The following is a 22122-nucleotide window of genomic DNA, read 5'->3' as shown; positions in this document are numbered from 1 at the left end:
CTACCTATCTATCTCTATCTATCTATCATCTATCTATCTATCTATCTATCTATATCTATCTATCTATCTATCTATCTATCTATCTATCTATCATCTATCATCTATCATCTATCATCTATCATCTATCTATCTATCATCTATCATCTGTCTGTCTATCTATCTATCTATCTATCTATCTATCTATCTATCTATCTATCTATCATCTATCATCTATCTATCTATCATCTATCATCTGTCTGTCTATCTATCTATCTATCATCTATCTATCTATCTATCTATCTATCTATCTATCTATCTATCATCATCATCTATCTGTTGTTCTGGGACTGTTCTAGAAAGCATAGATGCATCTTTTTGGCTACAAGAGTGAAATGTGTCTCCAATTTTAATTAACACACACACAGTGCCCCTAGTATCATTTTTAAAGAAACATATGTCTAAGTGTATGACTCCTGACACAATCATGTCTTCACAATTACCTTATTGCTTTGCAAGCTCAAGATTAGCATGCTTACTATTGTCCTTCATACCCAAGGACATACAGGATTAGGTACTACTGCAAATATATGATATTTTATTGATTTTCCCCCCCCATGAGCATTTCCCCCCAAGTTGACCCAGTGCTGTTGTACATTCACAAAAGACCTGTGACAGGGAAAGAGCAATTTTTCAGAAGAATGAGCAAAATGACTACATAATTGCAAGGCCCACATTTATTGAGGTTGGTTGCTGCTTTTGTTCCACTGCTTCATAGATCTACAGTGGTACCTCGGGTTGCAGACGCTTCAGGTTACAGACACTTCAGGTTACAGACTCCGCTAACCCAGAAATAGTACCTCAGGTTAAGACCTTTGCTTCAGGATGAGAACAGAAATCATGTGGCTGCGGCGCAGCGGCAGCAGGAGGCCGCATTAGCTAAAGTGTTGCTTCAGGTTAAGAACAGTTTCAGGTTAAGAACAGACCTCCAGAACGAATTAAGTTCTTAACCCGAGGTACCACTATACTTATCTATAATCTAACTTACCTACTTCAATTTTTCCTGATCCTCCCAAACCATACACACATTTCAAAAGTAGGGTAAATCCTAGTATGTTTTCAATAGGTTTTCACCACTGACCAAGACCATCAAACTATGCAATAAATAAAATAAACAAGTATTTTTTGTTTTTATGTTATAAAATGCCCTGTGATCTTTGGTTGAAGGGTGGTATATTATTATTATTATTATTATTATTATTATTATTATTATTATTATTAATTATTCTCTTCTTTATTTTACAGCAATCACTGGGAGAATAATAGGTGCGTTTTGGGAAATTATACTAAAGCAGATAAATAGAGAACGTCAATCTGAAAACTATGATTTATTTATGGGTGTGTTAAATGTAATGGTTCTGCTGTCCTATTACCCACAGTTTGAAAATCAACCAGAAAGAAAAAGCAAGTGTTAACTGTGACAAACAGTGGAACAAACCATGCCAGTGAAGTGAGTTTCTTGTTTATGACTTTCATGGGTTTTAACCAAAAAAAGGCAACATATGAAATTCAAAAGTTGCATGATTATCAGCTCTGGGGGAGGGGGTATCCCTGCACCCAAATGTGTTTTAAACATGTAAACATGCCATGTTACACTTCATTTGCTCTCTTATAATCAAGGGGGGTGTTGTTCATTCTCCTTTCAGCAGCACATCCTCTTCCCCCGTACAATTTTCACAATCTGACTGGGCCAACTGGAACCCAACTAAAACAAACTACAAGAAAATAAAATGGTGAAGTTGTTGATAAACAGGCCAAACTCTCATTGAATGGCGCAATGAACAGTACAATAGCAACTTTATTTTGATAGGACCAATTAAGACCAACACTTTGAGCTGTTGCACTCAGATCCTAGATGACCCTTTGGTCTGACTCAGAGGGCATTTCTTACATACTTAGGATGAAATCATAGATGACCGCACCACACTTCCTCAATTGATGCTCATCCTTTCAAAAACCCCAAAGACTTCTTAATTGCCAAAACATCAAATATCAGTACCAGCCTTCTTTCTTCCCTCATTATTTGCCCATCTGACTTTCCTCACTGTGAAGAGAAACTGGGGGAAACCCCTTCCCAAATACAGTTGTCATTGTCTTTTCCTTCCATTGTTTTTTTTGAAAGGACATGTGCTCCCATATAGCATCTAAAAGACTCACTTCCATAGCAAATCATCAGTTCATTTCTCCTTTACTCTCACTCCGACGGCCATTAATTATGCAACAAGAATATTCACTTCCAGCCCTAACTTTTATTGGGCTTGTCTGCATCATAGGTTTTGCACTTTAATTTTAATCTTAAGTAAAATGTCTGCTTCTTTCCCCTTTTGTCATATTAATTCACTGTACTAGAAGCAGCACTTCACTTGGCATGCAAAGGGACCTGGGGATTTACCATTCCACCAGCACCCCAATAGACAGGGCCTTCCTTGTCTATTCCTTGTCTTCCTTGTCTCCCACTATGCCAGAAGTGTGGGGGAAGCCCAGTTCATGTCAGGAAGTTTGGATATCATAGGCGAGTTGTGGGTGCTCCTGCAAATATGTGATGCAATAAGGGTGGCGCTAGGGACGCAGGTGGCGCTGTGGGTTAAAGCCTCAGCGCCTAGGACTTGCTGATCGAAAGGTCGGCGGTTCGAATCCCTGCGGCGGGGTGCGCTCCCGCTGCTCGGTCCCAGCGCCTGCCAACCTAGCAGTTCGAAAGCACCTCCGGGTGCAAGTAGATAAATAGGGACCGCTTACCAGCGGGAAGGTAAACGGCGTTTCCGTGTGCAGCTCTGGCTCACCAGAGCAGCGATGTCACGCTGGCCACGTGACCCGGAAGTGTCTCCGGACAGCGCTGGCCCCTGGCCTCTTGAGTGAGATGGGCGCACAACCCCAGAGTCTGTCAAGACTGGCCCGTACGGGCAGGGGTACCTTTACCTTTACCTCTTTAAGGGTGGTGCTGTGGTCTAAACCACTGAGCCTCTTGGGTTTGCCGATCAAAAGGTTGGCAGTTCAAATCCCCATGACGGGGTGAGCTCTCATTGCTCTGTGCCAGCCCCTGCCAACCTAGCAGTTCAAAAGCATGCCAGTGCAAGTAGATAAATAGGCATTGTTGTGGCAGAAAGGTAAACAGCATTTCTGTGAGCTCTGGTTTCCATCACGGTGTTCCGTTGTTCCAGAAGCGGTTTGGTCATGCTGGCCACATGTCCCGGAAAGCTGCCTGTGGACAAACATCGGCTCCCTTGGCCTGAAAGTTAGATGAGCCCCATAATTGCCTTTGACTGGACTTAACTGTCCAGGAGTCCTTTGCCTTCACCTTTTACCTTAGTAGTGTACTCCACTAGATACACCTACATGTATCAATGCACAGGGTCTCTCTTTTTTTGTAAATGTGTTCAATATATCTGGATATGTTAATGAAACATATTGCTTCATCTCTCCATCAAGGTGAGCCAACAGCCAATTTTAGATGCAGAAAATTCTGGGGTACAATGGACCACAATCAGCTCAGTCCGTCTCTTGTGCTTGTTTTTGGCATTTTAGGAGAAAAGGCACAGGGGTAAGAGGGAAAATGTCCTGTCCTGTTAGAGCTGCAGGACAGAAGCTCACTCTCTCTTCCCTCGTTCCACCTCATGAAATAAGACTCAGCCTGTCCACATGAGCACAGAAGGCAGGGGAAGGCATACTTTCTGCAAAAGAAGAGATTTCAGATATCTCCCTGCTCCAAAATGTCCCTGTATACCAGCTATTCAGTATCACTGGTCCCTGAAGCCAGCCCTTTAGAGCACCCTATCCACTTTGAGCATCACAAGAAGACGCTTGCACTTGATAACACTTGATGTCAATTATTCCACAGGGTGGTCCACCCTTTCTTGGTGTCTGCATTATCTTGACATTGGTGGAATTCTGGTTGTTGGTTTTTGGTGTTTTGTGGATATTTTGGTTTTTTGGTGATGTTTTGCCATTGTTGTAAGCTCCTTTGATCTCAAACATTACTGTTGGTATAGTGGCATGCAAATATTTTAAAAAACCAACCTGAAGTCAGCAGGCTAAAAGACCACCTTGAGTAGAAGGTCCTCTCAGTCCACTTCTGGTAAGGTTCCTGGTCAGAACTGCCATATTCCACTTGCTTCTGTGCTGGCAGCATGGAAGGTAGATTTGGTCCAGAGGTTTGTTGTTTCCTACATACTACCAGTATCATCATCCTAGGGCAGCTTCCAAGGCTTATGCACTAGCAGAGGTCCTATTACTAACCCCTGGAGTTTTCTGGCCTTGCTCGAACTCCTCCTTGCTGTTGTTGCATGTCCTCGTTCCCCCTTCAAGCAAATAAGTAGCAAGAGGAGCAAGAAAAAGAAGCAGTGCCTCTGCGTGCTTTGTCTTCCATCTTCAGGACAGGTGTGGATAACCTTTGACACACACCCCCCCCCAGATGTTGCTGAAAAACAACTCTGATCAGCTTCAGCAAGCATGACTAATGACCACAAATAACAGGAAGTTGTAGTTCAGAAATGTCTGGAAGGACAAATGTTCCTCACTCCTGACTCTAGGAAGGTGCCCTGGGTGGGGCCTAGAGGGAGAAACAAGCGAATAGGCAGCAGCAATAATGGCATGAAGGAGGTGGTGAGCACATTCAGGGAGCAGGGCCCAATGAAACTATCTTCCCCATGCCTTCCCAAACATGGAACCAGCTTCTTCTTCTTCGGCGATCACTCGTAGCCGAGTAAGATTGTCTTCCATAAACACAGTTTTAACAGTGAGTCCGTAAGTGACTGTGGAGGCCATTTCTGGATCCACACGCCCTTCCACAGTGGGGACATAGTTTTCCGGATGGGAGTTAATCACTGTGAGGGTTTGCCAAGCATGCCTTCCTCTTAGCATGTTTCTCCCTTCCGTACTGAGTTTGAGCATCTTCAAAGCCCATGACACCTTCAGTAAAGGCTGTTCTCCAATTGGAGTGCTCTCAGGCCAGTATTTCCCAGTTGTTGGTGTTTACACTACATTTTTAAAGATTTGCCTTGAGAGAATCTTTAAACCTCTTTTGTTGACCACAAGCATTACACTTTCCACTTTTAAGTTTGAAATAGAGTAGTTCCTTTGGAAGATGATAATCAGGCATCTGCACAACATGACCAGTTCAACAAAGTTGATGTTGTACAATCATTGCTTCGACACTGGTGACCTTTGCTTCTTCCAGTACACTGGCATTAGTTTGCCTGTCTTTCCAAGTGATGTATAATTTTTTTTGGAGACACTGTTGATGGAAGATGCAGCACAGTCCCCATGGTACCCTACACAGAGATTATCTTCATGTAAGAACGTCGTACCTGAAGCACATCCCTTGGTTCTAACAGAACAGTGAGATTCCCTTAGCTCCTTGATCTCTCTTCCTGCCATCTCTCTTCCTGGAAGCTTTGGGGCCCATGATTAATAAACACTGTTCTCTACGGAGCTGCCTACTTAAAAATAGATGGCCGAACTATTGTAGAAGGCACTGAAATAGATTAACAGCTCTTCCTTCGATACACTGCATAGTCAAAGACTTATGCAATGAATGTGTTGGGGTTGTCAGTGAGATTATGGATAACTCCTCAGATTCTCAGGGAGAGAGGGAGAGAGAAAGAAAGTCTATGCTTTTGCTCTAGTGGTACATACATCAAAGCCCAAGGGGGGTGCTTCTTTGGAAGCAAAAAGCACTTAAAATTATTAACTAGTTTGGAAAAGATCTTATTCTGCCCTGACAAGTTCTTAGATTTAGATAAATATGACCCGAGCAGAGAATATATTGAGCTAATTGGATTCTTTGTGCTCTCTCACAGATGGGGGAAGACAGCTTTTCCTGACACAAGCAGGAAACTAAACCGGGGGAAGGGGGAGAGAGAGGACGGAATCCTATTACTGCTTTTAACAAATGCTTAATCAAAATCTTGTTGGGAACCAAAACTGTGAAGCAAACCATTTTTAAAAACAGTACGAAATTGAGAAATAGCTCATTTATCAACCCAGTGTTAGCGTGATAACCTTTCTGATAGCTCTAGTCATCACTAGCAAAATGATTGTAGAAATTAATAGCTGGCCCATTCAATGACAAGAAGGTTTCTGGAGAGTCTCTACTGGGAGAAAAATCAGTGATACCTCTCCTGTGACTTTCTTATTGCTCACCCAATTGCATGCTTTATTACTCCTCTCTTCCTGATTAACAATCTAGGGACCCATATTAAATTACACCCTCCATCTCATGTGGCTATCTGCACAGGAAGGTGATTTTGCTGTTCAATATATGTAGTTCAATATTGAAAGCTAACCTTACTTATATCGCTGGGCCAACACAATAGCTGTGAATCAGGATGCCTACTGCATAGAGACTATCCACAGATTACATAGGCAAAAGATCACAATGCTATTTTCAAGGGTAGATGTTGTTTTCACAGGTCAGCCCCTAGGGAAACAATGGCATGGATGGATTCTGTGGATACGCTTCTGGCTAATAAAGGTAAGATGCATCTGAATGAAAGTAGTGATATCATGGTTCAACTTATATTTACCTTACTGTTCCTCCAACATGTCCAGCTCCTATACTCCTATACAGGGTAAGGCAAGGATGTGGGTGGCACTGTGGTCTAAACCACTGAACCTCTTGGGCTTGTCAATCAGAAGGTTGCCGGTTCGAATCTGCACGATGGTGGTGAGCTCCCATTGCTCTGTCCCAGCTCCTGCCAACCTAGCAGTTCGAAAGCATGCCATTGCAGGCAGATAAATAGGCACCACTGTGATGGGAAGGTAAATTGCATTTCTGTGCGCTCTGGCTTCTATCATGGTGTTCCGTTGTGCCAGAAGCAGTTTAGTCCTGCTGGCCACATGACCTGGAAAGCTGTCTGTGGACAAACGCCAGTTCCCTTGGCCTGAAGTGAGATGAGAACCACACCCCTTAGTTGCCTTTGACTGGAGTTAACTGTTCAGGACTCATTTACCTTACAGGCTGAGGCAACTGATCCATAAACATTTCATTAAAGAGGAGCAGGTGGACCAGCAGAATTTCCTCATTGTCTGGGCAAATTTCATGACCAAACAACTGTTTGTAACTTGATACACTGATAACAATAGGGTGAGCTTTTTGTCACTGAAAAGTGCCCCCAGAGGCAGATTTAGGGCAGCATGACTTATTCTCCTGCACTGGGTGGCATTTCGAAGGGGGGCCTGCATACACAAAATGCGAGAGGCAGGGGGCACCAAATGTTGCCCTTCCTGAAATTTGAAAGAACAAAGTCCGCCCCTGGTGCCTCTTGAGAAACAGGTTTCATTCCCAAAATAAAAAGTCATTGCAGATGGATTTGCGGGTCTTTGCAGACTGCATTAGCCTGCAGTCTGTCTACCAGAAAACACATTAGATCAGATGTAGGCAGTCCCAGCAAGGAGGTGTATCTGCAACTGCCCAGTGATGTTGTGGCTATAGCAACATCACAATCACCACTTCTTTCTTCATTCATTTGTGGCATGGGCACAGAGGAACAGGCATGGACAAATCTAGTTAGGGGGATGAGGAGTTCAAAGATGTAGATATTTCCCCCCGAAATATGTATTCACGCCTCCCCTAATGGATGCAAGATCAAGAATCACTGTAGGGTCACTGCAGATCGAAAGCAATGTGTTGAGGACAATCTTGAACAATTCCAGATGAAGAAAAACACATTTGTTTGTTTTTCTTTAAGGAGGTGAGTGTGTGTGCAGCCTGACTGAAATGGTTCTAGATAACACATATCATTTGGGCACTTTGGGGTTTGTTCAGCTATAACTAACTAACTAACTAACGAACTAACTAACTAACTAACTAAGAGGCTGGAGATTGTCTTGCTTCATGGACATCTGAAAAAAATCCCTTCAGGATAAATGTCCAAAAGACCACTAATTTATTGTTTTTTATCACCGACCATGACAAATAAGAATCCAGCAGCCACATTGTAGCATGTTATGATCCAGACATCCTGCTTACATCATCAGGTTGTAAGACCCAAATCTCCTCAAATCAAACTGTACTAAAAGAGGGTCTAGGAATGCATGCAACTACTCGACCAAAAGCCTGTAGAACTATTTCTATTGACTTCAGTGGGGTTTCCATGACCGGGTTTCTTCCCACCCGAGTGCTTGTTCCACAGTTGTGTTTTCTTATTTCTGTAGATGGCTTGGATGCATTCAGGACTTTCCTGAAGTCAGAATTCAGCGAGGAAAACATTGAATTCTGGCTGGCCTGTGAGGACTTCAAGAAAACAAAGTCAGCAGCTAAAATTGCCTCGAAAGCCAAAAAGATTTATTCAGAGTTTATCCAAACTGACGCCCCCAAAGAGGTAACCTATTTACATGAACTCTGAAAGACTGGTGTCAATGGCAGGATTCAAATGTAGGTTTCTTTATTGGTTTGTGAGTGGGTATATTCACAAGGCCTTCATATGCATCAGGATACTGTTGGATGGAGGGGCCCAACCAATGTTTCTGAAAATTCTAGCTAGTGCTGCAATACATAGGAACTAGGGGCTCCTGGCCCTACCTATTCATTGCTCTTCCACTGTGAGGAATTGCAACTGACTTGCTACACTTTGGAAATAAAGGGGGCATATTTGCCCATCTCCCATGGTATAGTTTGAAAATGTTAGACTCTCAATGTCCCAGTCTTGCTTGCCTCTTTAGGTACCGTATATTTCTTCACTTTCTTCACCTCCTGCATTTCTGAGGGGCTTGTGTTCATTCTGCAGAGTGGGGCGCTGAATTTGTGCCCCAAAGCTTTGCACCAACAGCACCGACAAGTGTGCAATCACTGGGCTGAGCGTTTCCTCTGGAGACCAGAAGCCAGAATTAGGCTCCAGCCTTCCATCTGCCTATCCTAATCTAGGAAGATCTGTTCCATCCCACTTCAAGTTGAGTGTGCCTTTAAAACACTGCAATAGCGAACTTTTGTGACTCAGAAAATGCCCAAGTACACTCGTCAGTGCTGGCAAGTGTTAATGGTTGATTTCTCTAAGCGGAGTCCTTTTGATGTGATGAAAGCTAAAACATGTCCTTTAGGATCCTCCTGTCGCACCATGCCATTTGATCATTACATACAAAAACATTTTTTAAACTAATTGGCTGGTTAATTGCTCCTGTGATATGCGTTCCCTCACTTTTACACCGATGCATCTGCTTTTGATAGAGACGGTGACCTTAGCTACTGACGTCGTCTTAGCTTTGGAGAAGATAATTTGGGGGGTTCCTTTTAAATACTTCTTAATACACCCGAGAGATTGAGCTGCAGGCCTAACTTTAGTAAAGAGGATACAATGGGAGGATAGGACAAGTGAGTACAAGATCAAGGCACTCTTTAAAAAAGAAAAAGAAAAGAAAAAAGAAGTTAATACAAAAGGATGAACGATTATCTACTTCTGACTTAGAATCGCTTTGCTGGATCAGATCAAAGGTTGATCTAATCCAGAATACTGGGTCAAAGATAAAATTCCAAGATTCGTTCAGAAGTTCAAAAAGCAAGAACTATCTGGCAAGCCACTGAGAGACACAGGACGGTAACCAATGCCAGGCCTGCTCAGAGAACATATTTTGAAGTTAATGAACAGGACTGAATTCATGAATTTTGCAGGGTCCAGCAAAGCAATTCTAATATTTATATGAGCACACTGACAGCCACCAGGGCAGCAAAGAGAAAACTGGAGTCACTGGAATAAAGTGTTACCACAGTCTGAATTAAGTGTGTGTGTGTGTGTGTGTGTGTGTGTGTGTGTGTGGTGCTTTTTTGTGAGCATATAGAAAAATACACATGGAACGTGGTGCTTTCTAGTTGAATTTTATCGTGCTTATACACAGCTGGTTAGCTTAAGAAAGATTTGTGCTTAATCTGAAGCAAGAAACACCTTCTTCAATGACTGGTGCTGTAACACCACTTTTATACACATCCTTTCATTGCATAAATGTCACTGCAGTGTATCTCCTTTGTAGGCTGATCAGGTAATGGAACAATCTCCAGGTCATGTGAGAGGAACGCATGATGAGGTTATTCTCCCTGGGGTCAGAAACTGGGGCAATGAGGTGCAAGAGGAGCTTCAGCATAGGCATGGCTGCCAGGAGTCAGGAGCAAGTTGGCAATAAATCACATGGTGTCAGGGAAGTTAACTTTTTACTCAAGGAAACATAGTTGGCTCAGGAGACCAGGTCTAGCAAGCACAGCAACTTGTCAGGTAAATCTTACCCCTATGAGTCAGTTGTGGGGACTGAAGGTCCCCACCTTCCCACAGTTCCCTAAGTCTACTTCTCCCTTGGGTCTTTCCATTGCAACCTGAGACTATGCCACCTTGTCTGTCTTTGCTCCACCCTCTTCATACCTCTTCTGGTTCTGGGACACCAGAGCGGCAGGGGGAACTGGTGACAGCAGGAGGAGGAGACCCTTTGGCTTCATCAGCAGCCTGCTCCGTCTCTGCTTCTTGTCGCCCCTCCTATCCAGCCTCTGCTTTTGCCTCTGATTCTGAGCTGCTCTCTGCCGCAGACTCTTCCTCCTCACTAAGCCCTGTTACCTTTTCAGCTTCTGATACCTCCTCCTCCCAGTCTGCTCCTTCTTCTCCCTCCAAACACACATTGTTGCCCCACCACCAATTCCCTGGCTCCCTTGGGGGTTCTTCAGCTGGTGCCTCCTGCCACTCATTGGCATCCAGTCATTCCAAGACAATGGCCAAGGACGGGGGGCACTAGGGGGCGCATTGGAAGATGGCCGACAATACCATCTCTCCGACCCACACGGGGTAATTAAGAGGCTGTTATGGGAGTAGGCAGCCTCCCTTGTTGCCCCAAGGAAATGGGGAACACTGCCCTTGCCTGCTGTGCCCATAAATCACCCCCTAATTCGAAAGAAGGGGGTGAGGGCCCTAGGCAGAATGCCCCCGTGTGGACCTCGGCTCTCCTGGACGCTGTCTCTGATCGCGCACTAGTTGCAGCAATTTGGAATAATTAATTACAAAAGAAGCAAATGCACATATTTCAAGTGAAGAAGGGGAGTGAAGTCTGCTAATTTAAGTGACCTCTGCGAAAGAAGACAACGGGCTGGAGAAACAGGAATATTTTACGATGAAGATACACCAAAGGCAACGGGGCTGAATGGGGGGGGACCTTTTTTACTTTCCTTCTATGTGATTTACAAGAACCCCTTCTCATTAGAATCGTCGGTTGAACTGACCCAAGCAGGATGATTAAGGTCTGTGTGGAGATAAACTTTAACCAAAAGTATGCTTTATGGAGACCGAGAAGCAATAAGAGCTTTTGGGAATGGCGCAGCAATTAATTCGGAGTCGCCATCTTGCCAAAGGATTTATAGCCAGGAGGAAGAATGGACTTGTCTTCAGAATGCATTCCTAGTGAATCTCCTCAGAGGTTTTGAGAAAGGAGGCAGATTGGTGAAGATTAATGATGCTAAGACTGTTTTGATATATGGAAGTGATGTTATATGGAAAACGTCTGGATATGGCTACTGGATTAAAAAATATATATATCCACGCAGGATTACAAACTGTTCTAACCAGCGTGCGGAGACTATCAGAGGTCACAAAGAGAAAGGAAAAATATATGAAAATAACAACAAGAGATGTGGAAAAATAATAAGAAAGGACTGGATAGTACTGTGAACATCATAACGTTAGATTTGTGGACATTAAAACAGCAGTAAGAAACAAGAAGTTAATTGGATCCCTTCGGAACTTGAAATATGGGTACCCCCAACAAAAATTTAAAATTCGGCTGTGTAATTTGGAATTTATGTAATTTGGTTTGATTTGATGTGATTGGTCAGTTAATAAAAAAATATTATTAAAAAAAAGACAATGGCCAAGGACTACTCATATTACCCAAGTGCCTCAGGAAGAATCATACCTCCTGTGTTGCAAAGGTAACATTAGTATTGTTTTGTTTTTTAAAAAATTTAAAGTATTCATAAGGGCCTTCAGTAAGTAGGAGGCCTTAGATCAAGAGTGGGGGAACGTGCAGCCCTCCAGATGTTGTCATATTACAACTCTTATTGCTTCTGACCATATAGAGGCAGAGGCTGATGGGAGTTCTGCTGAACAATAGAATTCTCTTAGGCAAAGAGGATAGCTGCCATTTTGTGGAATGTAGTCAGAATAAAGAGATAGTCTTAAAACAAATTGTGGTGCCTGGGGGGGTATATGCACTGAAAACCTATTCATAAATAAAAGAGAGGTTTGCTTTTTTGCACTGTGAAAAGTCTGATGATGTTATTTCTCATTATGCACCTAGAAAATCTGAAGCACTTTTTAAAATTATTAAACAATAAATGGCAGCACTGCTTTCAGTGTAGGAAACCAAATTAAAATTAGTGTTCAGTATTCAAGATAATGAAAACATGACCTTCCTGCTGCTTTGCATCAAACACTGTATTTTGGGAAGCAATTCAAATAGTGTTTGTTTCTGGCTCCCTTACAACATTTCTGATCTCCCGAAAAACAAACAATTTATGTCACTCTTATTCCCTGCAGATAAACATCGACTTCAATACCAGAGACCACATCACCCAGACTATTTCTGAACCGACTCTCCAGTGTTTTGATGATGCTCAGAGTTTAATCTACAGTCTTATGGCTAAGGATTCTTTTCCCCGGTTTCTCAAGTCAGAAGCTTATAAGGAACTCACAAGAAAGCAACAGAATGGGAACCAGAAGAGGTGGCTGCCATTTTTGTAAAGGTCAAATTCAGAACACAATCTCCAGATATAACACAATGGTCAGATAGTGTTGCAATCAGGTAGGTGCCTGCTGGTAGTTCAGCTTGCATGTTGAAAGAGCAGTTGTCACAGTGACTAATTTCTAATTCTTTATTTCTAATTCTGATACAAAATAGTTAAGACAGCTTCACATTTGACCAAGAACCTTAGTTCACAGTCACCAGGAGTCTCATTTCTGTAATCCTAAAGCCCACTTTGTACAAGGCTCCAAAAAATGGCATATAAATGTGGCCTGAACAATGTCAAGATTCATGCCTACAGCTTATGAAGTGAACCAGAGTTTATGCTATAGCCATAGCCACCCCTTACACAATCCATCTACAGTGAAGAACTGTGCTTGCATCACAAGAGTGAGGCCTATACATGTAAGCTGTGCTGCACATAGGGCTCAGATCACATTTTCTACATTCAGGGAGGGATAATATCAAGGCCACTAATTTACCATCCTTGGGTAAATTAGTTCAAGTGCATAAGATGGGCCACTGACAGGCATCCCTGTATGATCAAACCTATCTTTCTCAGTATGGCTTTCAAGTTGGTTTGGAGCAGCCTTGCTCACACTGGCAGTAAATCTGCTAATTCTCCTGGCTCTCTCTGTGACCTTACAGCCGACCAAGGTAATCATGTATCCAGGGTGGGTTGGAGGCAGTGTGTTGCAATTGTTCTGTTCCTACCCCTTAGATATAGGCGTCAGGGCAAATGTCAAGAAGCCCTTGCTACTTCTGTGGGACTGACTTTATAAGGTTCTGCGAGGTCCATTTTGTCTCCCCATTTTATTCATCAGCTACAGGAAGCTGGTGGGTACAGTCTTCTGGGAGATTTGGTGCCATCATAATCCTGATGATGACAACCAACTCTCTCTCTTCTTCCTCCTTTCCTCTAACCCAGTTCTAGCAGGGGATTCACTTTAACAATGTGAGCAAACTGAAGCTCAGTACATACAATACGTTGATGGCGGGAGGTACTACAAATCAGGTGTCTTGCCTATTCTGGATGGACTACTTGCACAATCTGAGGACACGGTTAGTTTAAGCACAATAGCCAGGTCAGGGCCGTCTTAACCATAGGCACCAGGGGTGCGGGGCACCTGGGCATTGGGCTCTTAGGGGAACCAGGCCAAGAGTCCGGGGCCTGAGAGTTGAGCCCGCCTGTTGGTCAGAGCGCCACAGTTGGCTCTTCTGCTGCAGGCAGCTCTACACCGCATGTTCGGGGGCAACCGAGCCAGTGAGATGCTGAGGCGGGCAACCAACTCCACCCTCCTGTGTGCCTGGGACCAGGCAACCGGGGGGGGGAGGGCAGATCTTTGCACCCCAGTGTCGCATATGCTTAAGACAACCCTGAGCCAGGTTGCAACAGTTGCCAGTTGTATATTTTTCCAGCTTCACCAGGTTTGACAACTGCTGTTTCCTGAGACAGGGACCTGGCCACTGTCATACCTGCCTTGTCATATAGTCTTGAGAGGACTGTTGTAGCAGACTGTACACTAAAGTGCTTGAAGACAGCTCAAAAAATTTCAGAATGCAGTGGCACAGCCGTTAACTGTTACCTGTTGCTGGAACCACATTATGGGCATTGTAGAGTGAGTTTCACTTGCTTCAGATTAATTTCCAAGCTAAATGTAAGTTGCTATGTGATCTTTAAAGCCCTGAGCCAAGCTCCTCCAACCTGGTACCTTCCAGATGATGTCGAACTACCACTCCCAACATCCCTGACTATTAGCCATGCTTACTGAAGCTGATGGAGTTTCGTTAGTCCAAAACATATAGGACCATAGTAGATTAGGAAGTGACTTCTTCCTGGACTTCAGACTGGGCCCTGTTCCAGATGCTTTCCTTGCTTCTAGTGAAGTTACCACCAAGATTAGTGGCTTTCCAATACCGGCACTTCAATTACGATATTTTTTTTCTGCGACACCTTTACAACTAGCTCTGTTTTTGCCTTCCGGAAGCAGGTTGAGGCTTTTCAGCAACAGATCTTTAAGAAAGTTCTTTGCTGCTTTCCATTTCTCCTCTGCTGTGTCACACATAGTTTTAAATTGATTTGACCTGTACTTTCACATATGTTTAATACTGGTTTTATTGAAATTGTTTCCAGAATGTTATGAGCTTTAATGAATGTAACCTGCCTTGTGGGCAGGGATGTGGAGCTACAAAATTGAGGAAGTGAATAAATGTACTTTAAAAAATTAAAAGCTTATTAGACCTCATTTTGCACACCCAGGATCATCGTGTCAAGCTGGAAGGCAGTTATCTGAGGTCAACCAAGACTCCAGCAGAGAAAATGAATGAGGACTACAGTCATACCTTGGAAGTCAAACAGAATCCATTCCAAAGTCCTTTCGAATTCCAAAACATTCAGAAACCAAGGTGTGGCTTCCAATTGGCTACAGGAAGCTCCTGCAGCCAATCAGAGGCCACAGAACCCATGTCGGATGTTTGGGTTCCAAAGAACGTTCGCAAACTGGAACACTCACTTCCAGATTTGTGGCATTTGGGAGCCAAAACATTCAACTAACAAGGCATTCGATTTCTGAGGTATGACTGTATATATTTTCATGAAATGATATACATTTAAGAACATAGGAAGCTGCCTTCTACTCAGTCAGACCATTAAACCATGTGGTTCAGTATGGTCAGCATCAACTGGGTATGGAATTCCAGGTTTTCAGTAAAGGAAAGTTCTCTACACTATCTGAAAATGATGAGGATTGAACTTGGGATGCATGCAAAGGATGTGTCCTTCCACCAAGCTTTTGTCCTGGTTATTATGTGTGTGTTTTTGTAGCTCTTAAGATGATGCTATTACTTACGAAAGCCATCTTGATTTTCTTCCTTTTGGTATTTAGAAAGATGGGGTATAAATTACTCAATGTAACTAAAGTGTAATTGCCTGCAGCTTATCTGAAGGCAGCCCTGTTTAGGGAAGTTTTCAATGTTTGGTGTTTTACTGTGTTTTAAATACCCTGTTGGAAGCCGCCCAGAGTGGCTGGGGAGGCCCGGTCAGATGGGCGGGGTATAAGTAATAAATTTTCATCATCATCATCATTGGACTGAGTTTGTTTAAAAGGTCAGTGGAGCTATGACCTTTCCCCATCTTTGAAAGGTGACACTATGCAGCCAGGGCCAGGGGCAGGCAAACATTGGCTACTTCTAGACTGTTGTTATTTTTGGGTAGGATTCGATCACATATCAGCAAAATCAGTTTGTGCTATGATTGAGAGGTCTTCTGCAGCAACCCCTCTTCCCCCAAAGAGTGGGCTTTGTGAAATAAGGATAGTGATGGGGACTGGAAACTGTGAGTTAATTTGCTTGCTTTTGACATTATCTAATGTCTCCGCAAACCAATCAGAGTGGAATGCTCATAAAATAGCCAAAGGGGTTCAGGGAGAGAGGCGCAGGTGGGGGAGGAGACAGAGAGCGAGGGGGAAGGATCCCAGGACGACGAGGAAGAGGATGACAATGACCCGAGGTTGTCCATGAGTCCGTCCAGTGAATCGGAGGACTCCCAAAGAGGAGCCCCCCTGGTCAGGCCAAGGGGAGCTAGAGGGGGAAGCAGTCAGGAGCAGGGGAACGAAGGGGGAACTCCCAGTGGGAGTTGGAAATCGGGACCGGCTTCTCCGCCGGAACGGAGTGAAGGGGGTGGAGTTACCAGTGTGTCAGAACCAGCAGAACAGGAAGCAGAGGGGGGAAGGAGATCAGCGCAAGACGTCCTGCCGGAAGGGGCGGAGAGTAGTACCGAGAGCAGTGTAACTGTCAAAAGGAAGGTCAGAAGCAACGTACGCGCGCCAAGTTCAAATGTGGAGGCGCGCGGAAGTGAGGAGAGTCCTGGGGAGGAGCCTGGTCCCAAAGCGCGAAGGAGGGGGGAGCAGGCGTCAGAGGATTCAGCCTCTGGGGAGTCCCGGAGGGAGAGAACACAGGGGGGCAGAAAGACCCTGCGGAAAAGAAAGGAGAGGAAGAGGTGGTCCAGCACAAGCCTCTTAAACTGGTGTAGAGGCGGGACTGACTCAGAGGGGACTTCAGCGGTCTAAGGGTAACAGACGTAGAGCCACGGAGCTCGGATGTAAAACCAAGAATGTTCTTCAATAAAAGCTTTTGTATATAACCCGGACTGGACTTTGGTCTCTTGTGAGCTGGGACCTCGGGTGGCTCTGACAGTGTCTAATATCCCTGGAAATGAATGAAGATGAATGCTCAACAAACAGGTCATCTGGAAGCACCACACTGTGGTTTGAATTTAAGGCTGAGAGCTATGAGTCTAGCTGGTGGCCTGTGAACGACATTTCTATATACACTATTACTGTGAACGACATTTGTATATGCACTATTACTTTGAAAATCTGGTGGCAGTTGTTTTTGCCTGTTGTACAAAGTCTTCTGTTGTGCTTTGATTCATGTTTGCAAATAAAAAGGATATTACAGAGATGTCACAAAAGTCTCTAGCATTCAAGATAGTGGGAATGACTTAGCAATATAGCCAGGTGGGGGAAACAAGTGAGCTGAGCTTTACACATATATTTAACACATAATTTAACAACTTCCGTTAATTATATATTTCTTTTTTTAAAAAAATAAACCCCAGAAACAACATGATTTTGCTTTTAATTGTTTTAATGAATTCCTGCATGGCGCAACCCTAATACCATTCATAATCCCTTAATTAAAAATATATTACACTGTAGGGCTGTTGTTTAACATTCCGCCCAAAAATTATACAAATGTATCTGTTTCAAGTGTTTAATCTGAGAGGGGAACTCTGCAATGTTTAAATAAACGAACAATTAAAAATTCACATGCCCCCAATAACAATATTAATTGGGTTATATATATTCTCTGTTAATTAATTTTTTAAACCCTCAAAGACTTGTTGGGCTGTATCTGTGTAATTAAACTTAAGTCTCTTGCACATATTAAAAGTGCTTCTAAGTTAGAGAAGAGCCATTCTAAACACTGAAATGCATTAAACTTTGGGTTTTTGTAAAGTAACCCTGTTTACTAGAGCCTCAGTGCCTGACAGTTTATCACTATATGAATTATGCAATGTGTTTGAGGGCTGGGGCAACTCAATTTGACAGCAGTATTGCTTTGCAAACATTATCTAGCTACCCACACACCCTAAACCTGGAAATAGTTACTGCAGCCTTAATGGAGGAAAAAGACTCTATTACACTTACAACAATCCCCGATTGTAAAAATTGAAAGAGGACTATTTAGAATAAATCCCATTTCTCTGATAAGATAAAAGAGAAGGGTGACAAAATAAAAAGTTTATGACAGCCACCCATACATGGCATATATCTGTGTTTTATATGGGTTATAACAGTGAGATTAAAATAAGAGGACTATATTAGCACCCCTCGCCCAGTGTCTGTCGTAAATTTCACATTCTTGGGTTCTAAATACATCTTGCATTCAAATTCTCATTTAAAAAAAAAATTAAACATCTTCTGTTTAGGAAAAACACTTATCAATAGAGACATTGGGAAGGGGGGGAGATTGTTTAATAATACTTTAGTAGTAGTAGTAGTAGTAATAATAATAATAATAATAATTAATAATAATAATAATAATAATAATAATAATAATAATTTATTAATACCCCACCTATCTGGCTGGGTTTCCCTAGCCACTTTGAGCAGCTCCAACAGAATATTAATAATAATAGTCATAAAACATCAAAAATTAAAAACTCCCCTTAACAGTGCTACCTTCAGATGGCTTCTAAAAATCAGATAGTTGTTTCCTTGACATCTGATGGGAGGGCGTTCCACAGAGCAGGTGCCACTACTGAGAAGGCCCTCTGCCTGATTCCCTGTAAGTTCACTTTTCACAGTGAGGGAACCGCCAGGAGGCCCTCAGCACTGGACCTCAGTGTCCGGGCTGAAAGATGGGGGTGGAGGCGTTCCTTCAGGTATACTGGGCCAAGGCATTTTAGGGTTCAAACCAAGGACAGGACCCTTCAGACCCTAAGATCAAGGGCCGGGTCTATCTGTAAGATGTTCAGAACTCATCTCTCACCAGTTTGCTCTGCACCCTCCTCAACTGGCTTTACTTAACTGGAATGCATCCTACAGCTTTATCAATGTCCCTTGGTTGCTTGGATAAGGGCTTCATCTAGAGAAGGAAGAGTTAACTAAAGGGGCACCCCACACATTTACCATATTTTTCCCTCCATAGGACGCTCTTTTTTCTTCCTAAAAAGTAAGAGGAAATGTCTGTGCGTCTTATGGAGCGAATGTGTGGTCCCTGGAGTTGAATTGCCCAGGGGCGAAAAGCAGATCATGCTCTCTTTTTTTTTTAAAGAGGGGCATGGGTATTGAAACAAAGCCGCTAATCGGCAAATGATTGGGGAGGGAGATAAGGGACGCTAGCAATAAAGGAGGCTGCCTGGGAGGGGGGAGGTAAAGACAGTGAACTTGCAAGGAGAGGAGACAGGAAGACTAAAGCAATGAGGAGAGAAATTAGAAGAAAAGGAGGAGCAAAAAACTGCTCCAGCTAAGGAAAAGACACAAAGGCAAATAAGAGGGAAGGGAGTGTTGAAAGGAAGCAGCTGATCGGTAAGCAATCGGGGAGGGAGATTAGGGATGCTAGAGATAAAGGAGGCTGCCTGGGAGGGGGGAGGTAAAAGCCATGGATCCTCAGGAGTTTTGCATTGGGTCACCCCAAATTCACCATCAAATCACATAGCATGTCCATGGCTACAGCCTGCACCACAAAAAACATACATCCACTGTTTCGTTCAGAATATTATTTTTGTCTTGTTTTCCTCCTCTAAAAACTAGGTGCGCCTTAGGGGGCGAAAAATACGGTAGGTCTCTAACTCCACTTACAGCTGCCATGAGTGCACAAGGTACATACCACACATTTAAAGCACCCCCTCAATCCTGGGAATTGCAGTTTTTTAAAATGTGCTGGGAATTGTAGCTCTGTGAGGGGTAAACTACAGTTTCCAGGACTCTTGCAGGGGTGCTTTAAACTGTATGGTGTGTACACAGCCAATGACAATATATGAGCAACTGCACACATGTGCATTGCACCGAACCCAGAGGTGACCCAAAAACATCACAAAAGGGGGTGGAAAAGGGGTGTGTGTGTAGAACTGGGAGTCTTCAGGCTTTTTCAAATGTTCAAATATACACAATCTCACTTAAACATGCAGTGCCTCTGAATGTAACCCCTTTGTAAATGGGAAGTTGCCTGTATCTCACTGCACTACTACAGAAGTGATGGGTCTCGAATTCAGTAGAGATTACAGTCATACCTCAGGTTAGAGACACTTCAGGTTGCGTTTTTTCGGGTTACAGACACGCCAAAACCTGGAAGTACCGGAACGGGTTACTTCCAGGTTTCAGCAGTCACACATGCACAGAAGTGCTATATCACGCTTTGTGCATGTGCAGAAGTGCCAAATTGCAACCCGTGCATGGGCAGACATGGTGCTGCGGGTTGCAAATGCTGTGGGTTGCGAACATGCCTCCCACATGGATCATGTTCACAACCCAAGCGTTCACTGTACTACATAGTAGGGAACTGGCATAGACAAGACTTCCGTGGTAATGTTTAACTGATTAGTGGTGTTGAATCAAATTCCAAGTTGATTGCCCATGCCATTTCCTCAACGATTTGCTGTGCATTTATATAGTCTTCTTATTTGCTCCCGGTATTTCTGAGAACAATGCAAAAATACAATTAATCCCAAGCCTAAATATAACTCGTATGCAAAGCTTAGCGGAAGCAGGCATGGTGCAAGAGGAGAATCTAGCTTTATTAATTTGCAATGCAAAACATAAGGCATTAAAAAAAAAAGGGAGGAGGCTGAAGTCTCATTCAGATCACAGCATCAAGAGACTTAAAGGGTGGGGACGTTCTTCTTAAAGGGTTAGTAATTTCTGTTTCTTCTGCTTCTTTGCATTGGTATGCAAGACAAACTCTGCCAAACTTGACAGCAGCATGTGGACATTTTGAAACAAGCTGAACTTAGATCTCGTTTAGTGTGTGTGTGTACAAACCAGATCAAAATGAAACAAGTGTACTTAGATCTCTTACAGAGTCACAAAGCTGGAGGAAAGTGGACATAAGACAAGGGAGGGAACTAGAGTAATTTTTATTTTTATTTACTAATAATAATAATAATAATAATAATAATAATAATACCCCACCCATCTGGCTGGGTTCCCCCAGCCACTCTGGGCAGCTCCCAATGGAATATTAAAAACACAATAAAACATCAGATGTTAAAAACCTCTCTAAAGAGGGCTGCCTTCAGATGTCTTCTAAAAGTCAGATAGTGGTTTATTTCCTTGACATCTGATGGGAGGGCGTTCCACGGGAGTGGGGGTCACTACCAAGAAGGCCCTCTGCCTGGTTCCCTGTAACCTCACTTCTCACAGGGAGGGAACCGGCAGAAGGCCCTCAGAGGTGGACCTCAGTGTCCAGGCTGAATGATGGGGGTGGAGGCGCTCCTTCAGGTATACTAGGCCGAGTTAGGCAGCTGTGAGGAACCTGCAACCCGTGGACCTAATGAGGGTCACTAGGCTTCTCCATTTGCCCTATGTCCACCTGCCCAACATCTGATGTTGTATACAGCACAGGAGTAGAGTAGGTGAAAATGTGGCTCCCCTCCAAAAATTGGGTTTACACCCTGAGGCTTCGGAGGCTCCAACATGATCAAAGGGCTCTGCAAGATTTACCAATCTGCTGACTGAAATCAAACTATGTGGGAAAATTGTCCAGGCAAAAGAAAATTGTTCACCAGAGGTCATTGTGATTATCAGATGATTGAAATCCCATGAGTTCCATTCAGTTTAACAGAATTGTGTGATGAGGACATCCTAGCACACCGTGCCCTTTGAATTTTAGTTTATCATATGCAGCCATGTTGGAATAATGTTACTGGGCCACATCATGTTTCACTCCTTAATCAGCTCAAACACCTATTGATCTGCCTTGTTATACAGAAGCAGCTTTATATATATATGTAGATTGATTATTATTAACAATGCTTTTTCTTGGACACAGTGCATAAAAGAAAATCAATAATGTTCCAAAGGTAATAGAAACTTTTATTTTTTTTATTATGGAGCCAAATTTGAAAATATAATGCCCATGGAAAACAACGTGTTTGTAAATTAAAGTAACTTCTCCATTTGGCTCCTTTGAAACACAAATCCCCTAATATTCTGTTAGGCATTAAGGCGTCTATAAAACTATCTTATAAAGTTATATCATATATTTTTAATGTGTTTCTACTCATACAACTTGAACTAAACCACTGTCACTGGTATTCATTTTTGCTTTTAGGGTTTCCAACAGCTTCTCATATCTAAAATTCTGCCAGTTGCTTGAATC

At 43.1% G+C, this 22122-nt stretch overlaps 1 protein-coding gene across 1 annotated transcript; it reads left to right on the top strand.

Moving 5' to 3' along the window:
• Positions 1 to 1471: 1471 nt before the first annotated feature.
• On the top strand, positions 1472 to 12737 carry RGS21 (regulator of G protein signaling 21; the record flags this gene model as incomplete). The annotated part of the gene is made up of 4 exons (XM_083745385.1): positions 1472 to 1486; positions 6429 to 6505; positions 8188 to 8354; positions 12534 to 12737. Exons 1-4 carry the CDS (start codon positions 1476 to 1478, stop codon positions 12735 to 12737), a joined length of 459 nt encoding a protein of 152 aa, XP_083601511.1. The 5' UTR covers positions 1472 to 1475.
• Between the last annotated feature and the right edge of the window lie 9385 nt (positions 12738 to 22122).

This window comes from Podarcis gaigeae, assembly GCF_964106915.1.
Source record: "Podarcis gaigeae genome assembly, chromosome: 6".
NCBI classification, from domain to species: Eukaryota; Metazoa; Chordata; class Lepidosauria; order Squamata; family Lacertidae; genus Podarcis; species Podarcis gaigeae.
Note: the sequence above shows the minus strand (reverse complement) of the source record. Positions and strands in the feature narration are given on the sequence as shown.